General features: G+C 42.5%; 1 protein-coding gene across 4 annotated transcripts in view; it reads left to right on the plus strand.

The window, feature by feature from the left end:
• Positions 1 to 18,689, plus strand: part of LOC121576866 (sorting nexin-29-like) — a 132,990-nt gene that overhangs the window by 64,572 nt on the left and 49,729 nt on the right. For all 4 annotated transcript variants that reach the window (XM_041890416.2, XM_041890428.2, XM_041890424.2 and 1 more), the window contains exons 15-16: positions 10,382 to 10,488; positions 17,842 to 17,958. In XM_041890416.2, coding sequence (XP_041746350.2) covers positions 10,382 to 10,488; positions 17,842 to 17,958 — 224 coding nt within the window. The remainder of the gene's footprint in view (positions 1 to 10,381; positions 10,489 to 17,841; positions 17,959 to 18,689) is intronic.

The raw sequence follows: 18,689 nt of genomic DNA on the forward strand, positions 1-18,689 counted from the left end.
CATAAGGAAAAATAATTTAAAACAATTGTATGTGTATTTACAATCCACTTCTTCTAACGGATTACTCATTTACCTAGCTCTTATCAATAGGTCTTATCAATTTGTAAATTACAGTGCATGGAGAATGGTATTATTTCTATTGGAAAAAATAAAGTAGATGCTTTTTCCACTTGGAACCGGCAGGTTCGCTCAACCTTATTCATGGTTTTCTCGTGCGTAAAGGTGGTGGAATTATGAGGGGAATTAAGTCAAGGTCAGAATACGGCGTATCTGTAGACACACCTCCGCCACACCTTCATTTATTCAAGCTCCACCTCTATTATGCTTAAATTCAAGGTCAGAATACGCATATAGAGAAAAGCACATAAAAAGTGAATTACTTTCCATTTGCACACACTTAACTCTGGTCGGAATCGGGGCCTATATGCATGCTGAAAGTCAGTAGTTAACTTGTTCTCTGAACAATTGCATTGTATTTGGTCAAACACAATCATCTCCATCAGTTTACTAAGAACAGGCAGCAAACTGTAGAGTCACAAGCTTGATGTAGTCATTGTGTGCTATGAATATGGGACCAAATACCTTTTAATACTTTTGGTCCCCAAAAATGGGGGGGAGACGATGTACAAAAAGTGCTGTAATTTCTAAATGGTTCACCCGGTATGTATGAACATACACTCAAATTAAAGCTGACAGTCTGCATTTCATATCTTAAGTGCTGGAGTACAGAGCCAAAACAACAACAAATGTGTCACTGTCCCTATACTTTTGGAGCTCACTGTATATTAATATAGGCTATTCTTAGCCTTTTCCTTGGTAGCTTATCGGAGATGGACGTAATATGGAGAAAACATTCATAAATATGTTGATGTTGGGCTAAAGCATCTGACCTTGAGGCTCTGTCATTCATCCCAGGTTTTTGGGTGGGAGGGTGGACAATGAGCCTGTCGTAGCGGATGTAAGCAAATGTTCCCATGCTCTCTGGCAGCGCAGAGCTCAGAGAAGTCCTCGTTGAGGAAGATGTTGCTTCCTCTCAAGCTCTTGGCTCTCTCCAGAACAGCCATCTTGTCCTTAAACCTCAGGAACTTGACCACTATTGACCTGGGTCTGTCACATGGGCTGGTTAAATGTTTTCCAGACCTGTGGGCGCGCTCCACCTCAATCTTCGTATGATCCATCTGCAGCTTTTGAGTGATAATTTTTCTTACTTTCTACTCAGACTCGGCCCAGTTCTCATGTGGAGACTGGTATGCCATCCACAACGATGTTATTCCTCCTGGATTGTCCCTCTAGACAGTCATTGTTAATAATGATTCACAGACAATGCTGATGTCATCTCGAGAGGACTTACACTTTGTTGTCATCTTGATGCAAGTCTCTTTCAGGACATACACCTCTCCCTGGGAGAACTGCAAACTGTTCTTAAGGTCCTGGACCTCTCTGGTCAGATCGTCCATTATTTTGTTAGTTGAGTCCATCAGTATTTGGACAAAGTTCTTGAAGCTATTTTCCTGTTGTTGTAACAACTGCTCGTAGAACCTTTTTTTGTTTGTTTAAAAGATCCTTCACCTGTGATAGAGAAACACTATCCTCTCCATTACTCCCACCTTTGGCTTTGGATGCCATGGTAGCAGCGTATGCTAATGCTGGTTCCAGACAGGGCCGGTCACAGGGCAGATTTAAATGGCAACAAACAGCAGGGATTTAGACAGCCACAAGCCCGGGACAATCCGCAGTCCCAGCCACAAGGGCTAACCCCTGTATATACAGTGAGGGGAAAAAAGTATTTGATCCCCTGCTGATTTTGTACGTTTGCCCACTGACAAAGAAATGATCAGTCAATAATTTGATTGGGAGGTTTATTTGAACAGTGAGAGACAGAATAACAACAAAAAAATCCAGAAAAACGCATGTCAAAAATGTTATACATTGATTTGCATTTTAATGAGGGAAATAAGTATTTGACCCCCTCTCAATCAAAAAGATTTCTGGCTCCCAGGTGTCTTTTTTATATAGGTAACGAGCTGAGATTAGGAGCACAATCTTAAAGGGAGTGCTCCTAATCTCAGTGTGTTACCTGTATAAAAGACACCTGTCCACAGAAGCAATCAATCAGATTCCAAACTCTCCACCATGGCCAAGACCAAAGAGCTCTCCAAGGATGTCAGGGACAAGATTGTAGACCTACACAAGGATGGAATGGGCTACAAGACCATCGCTAAGCAGCTTGGTGAGAAGGTGACAACAGTTGGTGCGATTATTCGCAAATGGAAGAAACACAAAAGAACTGTCAATCTCCCTCGGCCTGGGGCTCCATGCAAGATCTCACCTCGTGGAGTTGCAATGATCATGAGAACGGTGAGGAATCAGCCCAGAACTACACGGGAGGATCTTGTCAATGATCTCAAGGCAGCTGGGACCATAGTCACCAAGAAAACAATTGGTAACACACTACGCCGTGAAGGACTGAAATCCCGCAGCGCCCGCAAGGTCCCCCTGCTCAAGAAAGCACATATACAGTATCTCACAAAAGTGAGTACACCCCTCACATTTTTGTAAATATTTGAGTATATATTTTCATGTGACAACACTGAAGAAATTACACTTTGCTACAATGTAAAGTAGTGAGTGTACAGCTTGTATAACAGTGTAAATTTGCTGTCCCCTCAAAATAACACAACACACAGCCATTAATGTCTAAACCGCTGGCAACAAAAGTGAGTACACCCCTAAGTGAAAATGTCCAAATTGGGCCCAAAGTGTCAATATTTTGTGTGGCCACCATCATTTTCCAGCACTGCCTTTAACCCTCTTGGGCATGGAGTTCACCAGAGCTTCACAGGTTGCCACTGGAGTCCTCTTCCACTCCTCCATGACGACATCACGGAGCTGGTGGATGTTAGAGACCTGCACTCCTCCACCTTCCGTTTGAGGATGCCCCAAAGATGCTCAATAGGGTTTAGGTCTGGAGACATGCTTGGCCAGTCCATCACCTTTACCCTCAGCTTCTTTAGCAAGGCAGTGGTCGTCTTGGAGGTGTGTTTGGGGTCGTTATCATGTTGGAATACTGCCCTGCGGCCCAGTCTCCGAAGGGAGGGGATCATGCTCTGCTTCAGTATGTCACAGTACATGTTGGCATTCATGGTTCCCTCAATGAACTGTAGCTCCCCAGTGCCGGCAGCACTCATGCAGCCCCAGACCATGACACTCCCACCAACATGCTTGACTGTAGGCAAGACACACTTGTCTTTGTACTCCTCACCAGGGACGGCCTGTTCAATAGGGCGATATGGGCGACGCACTGCCAAACGGGAAAAGGAAGGGATTTTTTTTCTAATCAATTATATCACGGCAACAGTAGTTATCAGTGTTCACGTCTGATCTGCCAGCCACTAAATGTCAAATCAGGCTAAAGTCGTGCTTCAAATGGCCCCGCCCGTTTTTGGGGCGATTTCAGTCAAGTTGAAAATCGCCCAGAAGTCTCTCATAGCCTGTCATGTAAAATCTATTTTTTTCAAATTTCAAAGCTTTCAATACATTCTCTATGGGTGTCTGTGGGCTTGCACTTACGCGCTTTCGTCATACGTGACGTAACCATGAACGTAACTAAGACAATAGCGGCTAGCAGCGTCTCTGTTGCGACCTGCAGTGTGGCGTTATTTTATGTTTTTAATTTGTAGACTTAGTTTACAAACATTCTGCCAACCATAGATTTCCAGTGGTTGGTTTTGGACTGATCTTGTTGATCGTGTACATACCCGCTACGAACGGACTAAATAATGAAAACGCTGCTGGCAGCGGAATCCCAATACAGCTGGGAGACTTGGCTGGATGACAGAGTCCCGGACAGAGAAGTGGAGCCGGCCGGCTTCACCCTGGTCAGAGCGGACCGCGATCCTGGTAAGAGAGCGACTCTGTACCCCGACATTGAACTGCTTTCTGTGTCATTGCGACCTTACTATCTGCCCCGTGAGTTCCCCCAATTGTTTGTTACCGTTGTGTACTGTTGATAATCACAAGTTTACTGGAGAACTGAGACCAAGTAGAGACTTTGGACAGGGTGGATATGGTATAATAAAGGCAGTTTATTCAGAGGTAAAGATATCTGGAATCGCGTGCACGGACTCGTTCGTCAAACTCTTAGGGAGAAGAGAGCCCCGAAAACATTGTGTGCAGACATTTTATACAATAAATGATGTAGGTTGAATCTAGTAGTTCTGATCTTCTGATTGGTCCTGATGAGTTGGGCGAGGTCCCCTCCACTGTTGCATTGGCTCTGAGTCGGGTTCTCTGTCTTCAAATGTTCAGCCTAAAGAGAGGGGATTTTTGTGTGTGTGTGTGTGTTTAACAGTGATGATGTGTGTGTGTGTGTGTGTGTGTGTGTTATCAGTGATGATGTGTGTGTGTGTGTGTGTGTGTGTGTGTGTGTGTGTCCTCAGAGCAAGAACTCGTGAGTTGGAAGAACTGAGAGACCTATGGCGTGGGTGTTGTCCTTGGCCACCTGCTGACAAGGCTGACAAGATAGGACTCTTTTGTCCATTGTTATAGGATAGGAACAGCATTGATTGAAAACAAACGCCCAACACAAAATGGGTCATGCACAAGATTTTAGTCAGACCAAGCTATAACATTATATATTTACTACGACAGTACATTCAACCAAAAGCTAATATAACAAAGGCATCAGAGATTATTTATAATCTGTCACAGAAACTGGAATCCATCTCCCCAGATCAGTCAATAAATGCTTCTGGTATTGACTTATATGCTGCCCCTGTCTTCATGTTGTTGCTGGACATATCTTTTTTAAAATGTGTGTAGGTCACCTAAATCATCAGAAAAATTGCCCCTCCTGAGAATTTGTTCAGGAGCCGCCACTGCTCCTCACCTGGTTGCCGCCACACACGCTTGACACCATCTGAACCAAATAAGTTTATCTTGGTCTCATCAGACCACAGGACATAGTTCCAGTAATCCATGTCCTTAGTCTGCTTGTCTTCAGCAAACTGTTTGCGAGCTTTCTTGTGCATCATCTTTAGAAGAGGCTTCCTTCTGGGACGATAGCCATGCAGACCAATTTGATGCAGTGTGCGGCGTATGGTCTGAGCACTGACAGGCTGACCCCCCACCCCTTCAACCTCTGCAGCAATGCTGGCAGCACTCATATGTCTATTTCCCAAAGACAACCTCTGGATATGACGCTGAGCACTGTTCTGAGTGGAACCTGTCCTGTTAAACCGCTGTATGGTCTTGGCCACCATGCTGCAGCTCAGTTTCAGGGTCTTGGCAATCTTCTTTTTGCCCAGGCCATCTTTATGTAGAGCAACAATTCTCTTTTTCAGATCCTCAGAGAGTTCTTTGCATGAGGTGCCATGTTGAACTTCCAGTGACCAGTATGAGGGAGTGTGAGAGCGATGACACCAAATTGAACACACCTGCTCCCCATTCACACCTGAGACCTTGTAACACTAACAAGTCACATGACACCGGGGAGGGAAAATGGCTAATTGGGCCCGATTTGGACATTTTCACTTAGGGGTGTACTCACTTTTGTTGCCAGCGGTTTAGACATTAATGGCTGTGTGTTGTGTTATTTTGAGGGGACAGCAAATTTACACTGTTATACAAGCTGTACACTCACTACTTTACATTGTAGCAAAGTGTAATTTCTTCAGTGTTGTCACATGAAAAGATATACTCAAATATTTACAAAAATGTGAGGGGTGTACTCACTTTTGTGAGATCCTGTACATGCCTGTCTGAAGTTTGCCATTGAACATCTGAATGATTCAGAGGAGAACTGGGTGAAAGTGTTGTGGTCAGATGAGACCAAAATCGAGCTCTTTGGCATCAACTCAACTCTCTGTGTTTGGAGGAGGAGGAATGCTGCCTATGATCCCAAGAACACCATCCCCACCGTCAAACATGGAGGTGGAAACATTATGCTTTGGGGGTGTTTTTCTGCTAAGGGGACAGGACAACTTCACCGCATCAAAGGGACGATGGACGGGGCCATGTACCGTCAAATCTTGGGTGAGAACCTCCTTCCCTCAGAAAATGGGTCGTTGATGGGTATTCCAGCATGACAATGACCCAAAACACACGGCCAAGGCAACAAAGGAGTGGCTCAAGAAGAAGCACATTAAGGTCCTGGAGTGGCCTAGCCAGTCTGCAGACCTTAATCCCATAGAAAATCTGTGGAGGGAGCTGAAGGTTCGAGTTGCCAAACGTCAGGCTCGAAACCTTAATGACGGAGAAGATCTGCAAAGAGGAGTGGGACAAAATCCCTCCTGAGATGTGTGCAAACCTGGTGGCCAACTACAAGAAACGTCTGACCTCTGTGATTGCCAACAAGCGTTTTGCCACCAAGTACTAAGTCATGTTTTGCAGAGGGGTCAAATACTTATTTCCCTCATTAAAATGCAAATCAATTTATAACATTTTTGACATGCGATTTTCTGGATTTTTTTGTTGTTATTCTGTCTCTCACTGTTCAAATAAACCTACCATTAAAATGATAGACTGATCATTTCTTTGTCAGTGGGCAAACATACAAAATCAGCAGGGGATCAAATACCTTTTCCCCTCACTCTAATTCTCCTAATCTGCTATGAAAAGTAACTTCTGCTAGTCAAAACCGGCAGACCTGCCCTGAGTGGGCAAACGTACAAAATCAGCAGGGGTTCAAATACTTTTTTCCCTCACTGTAGCCTCGCTATTGTTATTTTTACTGCTGCTCTTTAATTATTTGTTACTTTTATTTCGTATTATTGTATCTTTTTTTTGTGATTTTTCTGGGGGGGTATTCTTTCTTAAAACGGCATTGTTGGTTAAGGGCTTGTAAGTAAGCATTTCACTGTTGTATTTGGTGCATGTGACAAATACAATTTTATTTGATTTTGGTTTGATTCGGGGAGGCCCAAATACAGTAGTGGTTGGGAAGATACACTATATATACAAAAGTATGTGTACACATCTTCAAATTAGTGAATTCGTCTATTTCAGCCACACCCGTTGCTGACAGGTGTATAAAATCGAGCACACAGTCATGCAGTCTCCATAGAAAAACATTGGCAGTAGAATGGCCCGTACTGAAGAGTTCAGTGACTTTCAACATGGCACCGTCATAGGATGCCACCTTTTAAAACAAGTCCGTTTGTAAAATGTCTAGGAGCAACAACAGCTCAGCCGCGAAGTGGTAGGCCACACAAGCTCACAGAACGGGACTGCCATGTGCTGAAGCACATGGTGCGTAAAATCGTCTGTCCTTGGTTGAAATACTACAAAGTTCCAAACTGCCTCTGGAAGCAACGTCAGCACAATAACTGTTAGTCTGTAGCTTCATGAAATGGGTTTCCGTGGCCGAGCAGCCGCACACAAGCCTAAGATCACCATGTGCAATGCCAAGCATCGGCTGGAGTGGTGTAAAGCTTGCCGCCATTGGACTCTGGAGCAGTGGTAATGCGTTCTCTGGAGTGATGAATCGCACTTCACCATCTGGCTGTCTGATAGACAAATCTGGGTTTGGCGGATGCCAGGAGAATGCTACCTGTGCCAATGCATAGTGCCAACTGTAAAGTTTGGTGGAGGAGGAATAATGGTCTGGGGCTGTTTTTCATGGTTCGGTCTAGGCCCCTTAGTTCCAGTGTAGGGAACTCTTAATGCTACAGCATACAATGACATTCCGTGCTTCCAACTTTGTGGCAACAGTTTGGGGAAGGCCCTTTCCTGTTTCAGCATGACAAAGGGAGGTCCATACAGAAATGGTTTGTCGAGATCGGTGGGGAAGAACTTGACTGGCCTGCACAGAGCCCTGACCTCAACCCCATCGAACACCTTTGGGATGAATTGGAACCCCGACTGCGAGCCAGGCCTAATCGCCCAACATCAGTGCCTGACCTCACTAATGCTCTTGAGGCTGAATGAAAGCAAGTCCCCGCAGCAATGTTCCAACATCTGGTGGAAAACCTAAGAAGAGAGGAGGCTGTTTTAGCAGCAAAGGGGGGACCAATTCCATATTAATGCCCATGATTTTGGAATGAGATGTTCGACAATCAGGTGTCCACATACTTTTGGCCATGTAGTGCACAACCCCTTGAAAAAGCTGTACCAGTAAAAATCCTCTATAGCTTTGACAGTGGTTTTTCTGTGTTAGTTTAGATATGATCTGGACTCAGTTTCAACTCCGTTAGAAGTCCAGTCTCACCTGACATACCTTATCAGCATGCACTGGTCAGCCAAACAGTTTGATTGCTGTCATCAGAGCATGTTAAATGGGGATTTCCACACATTCACTTACGGGTTATTGTTTTAACAGAATAGGACAAAGTCCTGTTTTAGTTGGTGTGTGTGTGTTTGGTGTGTAATTTCATGCCTGTGGATCAGATTCGCCTGCTCTTGTAATTCGGGGCCATCAGTGCAGACAGTCTCACTCCGATGGACCGATTTTAAAAACTAAACACACACACAACAGAGTTATCTGGAGGAGCGATACAGGAAGCAGACAGTGTGTGTGATGGGACTGTGAAAGGAGAGTGCTTTGATTACCACGTTAATTAACCTAGCCTCTCCTGCCTTCTCCCCTGTGGATAAACAAAGTCTACCATGTCTACGTGCTTGTTATGAATCTGTGTGTGTTTGTTTGTAGGTTTGTCCTTGTCTTTCTGCACTAAACATTCAGGAACCGGTTTGTGTCGTCCCCCAATGCTCTTATTGAGTGATTCTTAGAAAACATGTATAAATTGCCACTGACGATGGTAGTAATACATTTTTCCATTGTTCAGTACACCCACCGCCTGTGGTGCAGAACAGAGTGAAAGAAAAATGATTTCTGATGGCCGTTAACTACATAATAATAATAATAATAATAATAATAATACTCTCCACTTCATTGCGCGTAAAGAACGGCCTGTTGTGAAAAACACTGGATATACACTGGATATATATTATTTACACTCTCCAGTTTGACAGCTTCCACTGGTTAACGCTTCCAGCTGGAGGAATCACAGCTAGAGAGGCTTTCCAGGGAAGCCTTTCCATATAGGCTATTGGTAGTGAGAGATAAGCCTTAGGATTGTTGTGGCAGAGAGCTGTGTGCTGCAGGCCAGCAATCACCCTCCCTAATCAATATCTGCCCCTCCGACCAGACACACACTGCCCTTTATCACTATTAGGACAGATCAGGCCAATTTGTCATCAAATTCAACCAAAAACTACAACAATTGAGTCCTACATATTTTGTTCTATGTGGATTATAATTGTTTGTTTTCGGAGACATTTGTGTTTGTGTGATCGTCTATGCGCCCACGTGTGTGTGCTTGAGTTTGTGGAGAGAGATTTTTATCTCCGTCTTTGTCGCCTCAATGCTGTAGGTGTGTGTGTTTCTGCCTTTATTTTGAGTGTGTAATCTAACCTTGATATAAAGGTGTCAATTCAGTTTGCAGTGGGGAGAAATTATCCATCTCCCCTGTAGGAGCCACAACGCCACCGCTCCTCCAAGTCTAACTTCTGTTGTTCTCCCTCCTATAACTAGATTACCCATGTTAATAGCGCATGTGGAATCGCTGTAGGCTCAGTATTAATGACGTTAGCCAGGTGGAACTAGTAGTGATGAACCACTGTTTTGGGAGTGTGTGGGAGAGCCAAGAAGGTTGGCAGTTTGATGGAATGGTCTGAAGTTTTGAAAAACAAAACATATATATTTTTTAAGTTAATATTGGTGCAAAAGACAGTCATTAGAGAAAATGGTTGTCATAATGCCAATGTTTACTTGTGAACATCTCCTGGTATATACAGTGGGTTTGGTACCTTAGAGAAGAGGCTGTTTTAAAGCAGGAAGTAACCCCTCTGCTATTCGACCCAAACCTCCAACAGACAATTAAAGCTGTGTGAAAAAATGGCTCTTACTTTAACTACCGACAAGACAATACTCCTCTGCATAATATTCAAATGATAATGGTGTGTGTGTGTTTTGTTGTTGCCCCAGACATATCAAACACATTATTATTATTATTATTATTATTATTATTATTATTATTGATAATTATGTTGCGCGGCAGTTAGCCTAGCGGTTAGAGCATTGGGCCAGTAACTGAAAGGTCGGCTCGGGGATTAAACTGGCGAAAAGGTAAAAAATCTGTCTGTGTCCTTGAGCATGGCACTTAACCCTAATTGCTCCAAGGTTGCCGTCGATAATGGCTGAGACCCCACTCTCCGAGGGTGTCGCAGGGGGAGTTGGGATATGCAAAAAATAAAATTCAATTTCGCACATGTCTATAATACACAATAGTACATGTGTGGAACAGGACAAATATAAGCACCCACAAAAATATTATTATTGTTCCCTAAGTAACTGTTTGTCTCTCTCCCCCTCCTCTTCCAGCTCTCCCCATGGTGAGGAACTGTGATGGTCCTACTCTGGCCCCTCAGAGCAGGTCTATGGGGGATGTGGAGGAGCTGGCTGCCAGCTACGAACGCAAACTCATAGAGGTGGGTACTACTGTTACAGTCTTACCACTACTAAGGCTGCATTTCATTCCAGGAAGTTGCTTTCTCACTTCTGCCCTCATTCACTCCCTTTGATGGAGCTGACAGATAAGTCATGGATCTCTATGCATATGGCAGCAACTAGGTGGAGCTCAAATGTTTATTCTATCCTACGGAGCCATTTACTTTATGTTCGTAATTTTATGATTTATTATTGTTGTTGCATTTTCGAGAAGGAACCTGCAAGTACTGTTAGCATGTCATTGGACGGTGTATACCATTTGTATCCTGTACATACGACTAATACAACTTTAAACTATCTACACAATCATCACTGATCAGTAAAGCAAGAGGATGGGGATGCAGCCTCAGTCATTCCGAGACAGAGACAGGGAGTGGGTGGTTCTGGGAGTTCTTGGCATGCTTGGTAGCTAATGACCAACCGACAGTGTGACACTCTGAGCTGAGTGACAATTACATAAAAATAAACAAATCCAGTGAACACCGCCCGCCTCTATTCTAATGAGGTTGCTGTCAATTATTCCTAAGTGTTTTATATTTATTTTATAAGAAATAATTATGCTTGTGTTTGGGAAAGCTATTTTTTCACTTATTTATGAACTGTCTTTCTTATTGTGTTTACCTATTGATGCGATCATTTACTTGCCTGTCGGTCTCAATAGGGCTTCCCTAAGCATGCTGGGATGGGGACTGACAGAGTACATTTTAGTCATTTAGCAGACGCTCTTATCCAGAGCGACTTAGTTAGTGAGTGCATACATTCTTTTTTTTTTTACTTTTATACTGTAGACAGAGATTACATTTTTTTTGTCCTCCCCATTATGTTACTAACTGGTTTGTCTGTTTGTGCTCTCTCTGAAGTTGTGGAAACATGCAGATGGCTACAGCGGCTTAGCTAGTGTTGTTGTTGGAGAGAGAGGGAGAGAGAGAGAGGGAGGGAGGGGGAGGGAGAGAAGGGGAAGTTCAACATCAACCCAAAATAATTGTCAGCATTTTCTTAAATTTCTGCATTTTCTGCACTCATTTGAGATCATTTCCACACTGCCAAGTAGGGCTGCACAATATGGGCAAACAATTTAGGCCATATTTTTAACCAAATGTTGCAATTGTGATTCAGAGCAAAACACTTGGGTGAACTGTTGGAATCATGGAAATAATTATATAGTTAGAATATAATAGTGGGCATGTTGAATACAGTGTTTGTTTGACATGACAACGAATGAAAATGTCAGGGAGAAGTTATTGTGACAGGGTAGGAACCAAAGTGATGGTCAGTGTTTCCTAGGGGACCCTATAACCTTTGGCTGCATTTAATGTTTTCTCTAAGCTACTTCATGTAGCGAACATATTCGTGCTTCGCGTTTTCCTTTTTGATTTAGAAGATACTGTTGCACAAACAACATGCTGATTTAGGTCTGCACCATCCCTGGTATTATCAGGCTGTATTAGCTGGCTACATTTGCTCTGACTACATTAAATGTTTTTAGCTAGCTAACTAGCGATTAGCATTAGCGGCTAACACGATTTTGGCCCAACTTGCTAAGAAAATACAAACTAGCCATTTGCAGATGTAAGAAACAGACTAATAGTGTAATTATATAAGAGTGGTGGATTTATATTACGAAGCAAATTGAAAACAGCATTGTTTCATGTGCTGCGTTGACCATGCAGACTGAACGCAAGTGTCTCGTGGTCAAGCAACAACAAATGCGCTCATTGAGTGACGGGGTGGGGCTAGGTCTGTGTGGAAAGCGGCGGGGCGGAGAGATGACTCAAGTAAAGGAGTAAACTATAAAAATGGACATTATACATGACATTAAACAAAATAATCATTCAAATACCGTTATAGAAGGTAAAGTAAAAACCCAAACCGGTCCGTGCATAAATACCGGTATATAGTAAAATACGGTATACAGCCCAGACCTACATTCACTCTCTGAATGGCACACAAACACAATCCATGTCTAAAAGGATTAAAAATCATTCTTTAACCTGTCTCCTACCCTTCATATACACTGTTTTGAAGTGGATTTAACAAGTGACATCAATAAATGATCATAGATTTCACCTGGTCAGTCTATGTTGTCAAAGTTGCGTCAATTCAAATCTGGCATTAGGAACAAAAGAGGTCAACACGACTTCTAAGATATACTAGTTATTTTAATTAATGCAAAAACCTTCAATGGTAAATATGATGTTTCGTATATACGGGCTCCCTGAAATACCTCGCAGGGCACCCCAGAGAACTAATCCATTGTTTCAGATTCAATACTCAAATACTCTGACAGAGTTTCCCACCTCTCTGCTGACCAATTAGAGTAGACTTGAGCGTGGTTTAAACTTACTCAGCCAATCCGTTGATGCATCTCTGTTACCAGGCATATGTCCATATCATAACAACCTGTCATAGTGAGAAGAGCCAGCTCCCTTAGACACCATTCCTACGTCCAAGGAAGGTTCACAGATCACAAAGAACCAGTATATTCCAGTATCTGGAGACAAAATCCCTATCTCACTTTACCCCCTAAAACAGCTCTTCACATCAATCACAGCTTGCCAGGTGTCACAACCTACATTAGCCCAGTCAAGAATGCATTCTTTCTAAGTTAGTCATCCCATCAATTATGAAAATAATAAATCTCTCACAATGTCATGAAAAGAGAAGGTGTTCCTAATGTTTTGTCCACTCAGTGCATATTTCCACCAACCGTTTCATTTGTGTGGCTTCTTTTTGAAGGCTTTAGGGTCAACTTGAGGGTTTAACTAATGCATTCTGGGAAATGTAGTATTTTACCCATATTGAACAACATTTAAGTGATTAATAATATAATAACTTCGAATTTTCGCATACAAGTTTTGTTTTCCTTGATCCTTCATTTTAAGAGTTTGTCCTGAAAATCATTTGTTTCATCAATATTTGATATGCATGTATATACCGATATCCTTGATGTTTTATGTACAAGATGTATATTTGTATAGGCTACACCTAATTTAGAAAAGAAGAGGCATTTGAATTTGATTGAATTTCCCTATTTCCTTTCATTCAAATTCAAATTGCAGTTCTGTATCCTGTTTACTACTTCAATTCAATAATTCAGGGTTGAGCACAACCCTGGTGCATGTGTGTTACTAAGTAAAAATACTTTGAAGTACTACGTAAGTATTTTTTGGGGGTATGTGTACTTTACCTTTTTATATTTTTGACTACTTTTACACCATTACATTACTTAAGAAAATATGTACTTTTTACTCCCAAACCTTGACACCCAAAAGTACTTGTTACATTTTGAATTCTCAGGCAGGACAGCAATCTGGTCTGATTCACACACCTATCAATATAACGTGTTGTCATCACTACTGCCTCTGATCTGGCGGACTCACGAAACACATAGTGCATTTGTAAAAGATGTCTGAGTGTGCCCCTGGCTCTCCAAATTTGTCGTCTGGTTTGCTTAATATTTGAGGAATTTGATGTACAGCTTCTACGTTTTACCTTCACTCAAGTATGACAATTGATTACTTTTTCCACCACTGTATTTCAGTACATTTAAAACCAGATACTTTTAGACTTTTACTGGGTGACTTTCACTTTTACTTGAGTCATTTTCTATTAATGTATCATTACTTTTACTCAAGTATGACAATTGGGTACTTTTTCCACCACAGCACATGCGTGCGTGTTTGTGTGTGTACTGTGTGTGTATATTCACATCATTCAGTATGCCCTTTGTCTCTGTAGAGTTAGACGACTTCAAGGAAGCTGCAGGTTCACTCTGGAAATGGAAAGTTGAATGTTGAGTGCATTTCAAAGTAGAAACAGTGGAAGCAGGACTTGATGGGGCTGCCTTCAAAGATGTCAAGTTCTGCATTTTAATGCCCAACTCTCTCTACCTGGTCCTGAGGTCACTGTGTCATTCACAACAGCGTCTTTAATATAAATAAAGTTGCTTGGTATGATAGATAGCTAGTTAGCTTGGGTAGTAATTTTAATGGCCAGTAAGCAAGCTAGCTAAGGTTAGCTCAAATGGTTATTGTTTACACATGATCTGGTGGACAGATAATCCGACTACTAATGTTTATTTATGGAAACGATACAGAATATTTTAGAAATCTTGATCTTACCTTGACACCTGACTTTGAATTGGCAGCTCTTGTTGTTCTAGCTAGCGTACCTTCTTCTTCTTTGGTGGGGTTTAACAGTAGTTGGAATCTAATACAATGTTGCATTACTGCCTCCAAAATCTGGAAAGTTAAACAACTGTATGTATTAATAGTGACCTAGAAACCCAGGTGAATGTTGAAATGTTAGCTAACTATGAGTTAATTATAGCCATGCAACCCAGGTGAATGTTAAAATGTTAGCTATGAGATAATTATAGCCGTGCAACCCAGGTGAATGTTAAAATGTTAGCTAACTATAAGATAATTATAGCCGTGCAACCCAGGTGAATGTTGAAATGTTAGCTAACTATGAGATAATTATAGCCAAGCTGGAAAACTATAACAAATGGAAAGGTTTTGTTTCCTCAGTTCACCCAGATGCCATGTTGAGGTTAGTTTTCAACTTTGTACTATAAGATAAGGATCGTCTTCATTACTCCTTGCTTTTTAACTACTATAGTATTCTCTCTCCCTCATAACAAAGAGCCCTCTTAAAGAAACCATTCTCAAACAAGCCTGATATTGAAGCGAATGCCTTGGTCGTTTTACATTTTACATTTACATTTTAGTCATTTAGCAGACGCTCTTATCCAGAGCGACTTACAGGAGCAATTAGGGTTAAGTGCCTTGTTTTCATGTCAAACATTCCAAAACAGGCTAGAACATTGTGGCTCACTTTAAAACAGGGGTGTCAAACGTCCGTCCCGCGGGCCGGATCAGGCCCGCAAACGGGTTTAATCCGGCCTGCGAGATGATTTTGTAAAGTATAAAAATGAGCTGCAATTTTTCAATAAAATAAACTGCTGTTCCAATTGTGTCCACTGGATGGTGCAATAGCAATTGTGTTAAGCAAGCAAACTGTTTATACCGGGGCAGAGCAAATAGGTCAAGCAAGTGCAGCCAGTCCGGATGAGCTACTTTGTTTTACCCGCAATATTTTTTACGGCTTCTACTTTTAACATTATGTGCTTTGGCACCCTCATTGCCCCAATATGTCTCTGTCAAAAAAGAGAAAAGTGGACGCAGAGTGCAGAGTGTTCCAAGAAAAATTGTCATCCTTCTATTTATTCACGGAATTGAATGGGAAAGCTGTATGTTTGGTGTGTTCACAGCATGTTGCAGTGCTGAAAGAATATAACCTTCGTCGCCACTATGTGAGTCTTCATGCCGACAAATATGACAACTTTCAAGGACAGCGGAGAAGAGAGAAGGTGAATGAACTGTTGGTGGGTCTGAAGAAAGAGCAGTCTGTGTTTACTCACAGCCGAGACATCAGTGACGCTGCAGTGAAAGCTAGCTACCTCATTGCTAATGAAATCGCAGTGGCTTCAAAACCATTTAGTGAGGGTGAATTTGTAAAAACATGCATGATGAAGGCAGCAGAGATTGTGTGCCCTGAAAAGCACCAGGCTTTTGCAAATATCAGCCTGACAAGAAACACAGTTGCAGACAGGATTTCCGATCTTTCAGTGGATTTGGACAGCCAGTTGAAGCAAAAAGTAAAGTCATTTATTGCGTTTTCGGTTGCAATTGATGAAAGCACGGACATTACAAATGTTGCACAACTGGCCATTTTCATCCGCGGAGTTGATGACACATTGACCATCACCGAGGAGTTTGTGGAGTTGGTGCCGATGACAGATACAACGACAGCAGCTGATATTTTCACTGCACTCGTCGGGCGCGCTGGACAGGGTCGGAGTGGACTGGTCCCGCGCTGTCAGCCTGGCTACAGATGGTGCGCCCTCAATTATCGGGAAAAAAGCAGGCGTTGTGACAAAGTTCAGAGAGAAAGTGCAATCTGCAAATGGAGGACGTGATTTTTGGACTTTTCACTGTATTTTGCACCAGGAGGCTTTGTGTTGCAAGTCATTAAAGATGGATAACGTCATGAATAAAACAAAGCTGCGCTCAAGGCTCACGCACAAGCACTTGAATCACATCCTGAAGTTGGCTGCCACTCAGGATGTGATGCCTGATATTGATGCGCTGGTGAAAGCTAAAAGATGCCAGGTATCAGGAGTCAAATAAACTATGCAACCCCACTTAAAGTGCTGCATGAGACACCCTGATATAGTTCTGTGATCTGTGATATACTTCTGTGAATCACTGAGGCATTGTGTGTTTGTGTGTTGTTTGTCCTCAGAATTTCAAATAACTTGAGGTGTTTTATGATTAATGGTGGTGATGTGCTTTTGGACACACTGTCCTCAGGCTCCAGCTTTATGTTTATGTTTTTATGTTGATGTGCTATTGTTTTTAATTGATTTTATTTTATTTGTATATTTAACCTATTCTTGACTCTGTGGTTCTTGCACTTGTTTGGGGAACAGGATTTCATTATTTGTATCTACATTTCTGCCTGAGAAATGACACCCTGATATAGTTCTGTGATCTGTGAAACAGTTATGTGAATCACTGAGGCATTGTGTGTTTGTGTTCTTTTTCTTTAGAATTTTCAAATAAACTTCAGGTGTTTTATGATTAATAGTGATGTTGTGCTTGTACTATTTTGGACACACTGTCCTCAGGCTCCAGCTTTATGTTTTATGTTGATAGTATTAAAACAAAGAAAACAATCTGAAGTTGTTGTTTTTAAGTTATATATACCATGATTTTACCGGTCCGGCCCACTTGGGAATAGATTTTCCTCCATGTGGCCCCTGAGCTAAAATGAGTTTGACACCCCTGCTTTAAAATGAGTCTCTACAATGTTTAGGATCATAGCCCAGTGTGTTTGAGGTGGTATCCTCCATGTATTGGGGTCAGTGATGGGTACAGACATCAGAAATTACATCATTCACCTATCATACCCAGACGTCCCTTTCCTCAATCTACCCTGACACCTGATGTCCCCAGACAAATGAATGCATGTCACAGCTGTCAAGCTGTCTCTGTCCGCTGGTGGCAGCAACCTATCATCCTGTCCAGGTCTGTTAGGGACACTGAAGGCTGATGTCACAAGCAGCCAGGACTCAACCACCCTGTGTGTGTGTGCGCGCATCCTATTAGCTAATTGTACTTCCTTGCCAAACTGTCCATCTTATGGTTCCGCTGTGTATCATTTTTGACTGTTATTTGGAGTCTGTTGTCTTAGTTCATATACAGCTGCAAGGATCAGGTGGGTGTGTGTTCCATAACGTAACTAACCCTGGGTGTGTGAGTTTTTCCTAGGTGGCTGAGATGCATGGCGAGTTGATAGAGTTCAATGAGCGTCTGTACCGTTCTCTGATGGCCAAGGACCACCTCATCATCCAGATGAAACAGGAACTCATCGACCTCAGAGGACCAGTGAGTTACCCTCTACACACACACACACACACACATGGGGAAATTGCTTATAAATCAACTGCCCTAGGCTGCAGATACCATCTGTTATCCCAGAGCTCCAGCCCTCATCTGCTGGCCCGGCTCTGGCCGCACACTGGCTGGCTGACCAGGCAAGTCCTCTGGTCCTCTGGTCCCTGGGCATAGAAATTAAAAGCAGTAGATGTTCGATCGACCTCAAATCCCTTCCGTCGTATATAATCTTCTTCTTGATTGTAGTAGAGGACTTTCTTTGACAAAGTAGATGGTGATAGTGCTGACGTCATCCACGAATCCCTCTGGAAAATTCCTGATGGCGCGTGAAGCCGGAAGTATTTGAATGGCACCCAAAAAATCTCTAAGGATCATGGTGAAAGTGTGCGTAACTAGCAAAGGATCATAGTTGACGTAATCGTTTTCATCCTGCCCGAGAGAGTCAACCGGCAAAGAGTGTACATGAGGGCGCGACCCTCCTCGTAGCCTGCCGGCCCGTGATTGGTCTGTGTCAACACATGGTCCTGTGTGATGACAATTTAGTAGTCAGAATGGATCACAATTTCATTAAATATCTCGATTTGTAGCGAACTTTAAAATAATTCAGCGTGGGGATCGAACTTGATCATAATAAACACATTTTAGTGCCCAAAACAGGCGTCTAAAAATAATAATGTTTGGCCATCCTGGCGACCATAATTTACATAGGCTTTCTAGGGCAG

The sequence above is a fragment of the Coregonus clupeaformis genome, chromosome 1 (assembly GCF_020615455.1).
Source record: "Coregonus clupeaformis isolate EN_2021a chromosome 1, ASM2061545v1, whole genome shotgun sequence".
NCBI lineage: Eukaryota > Metazoa > Chordata > Actinopteri > Salmoniformes > Salmonidae > Coregonus > Coregonus clupeaformis.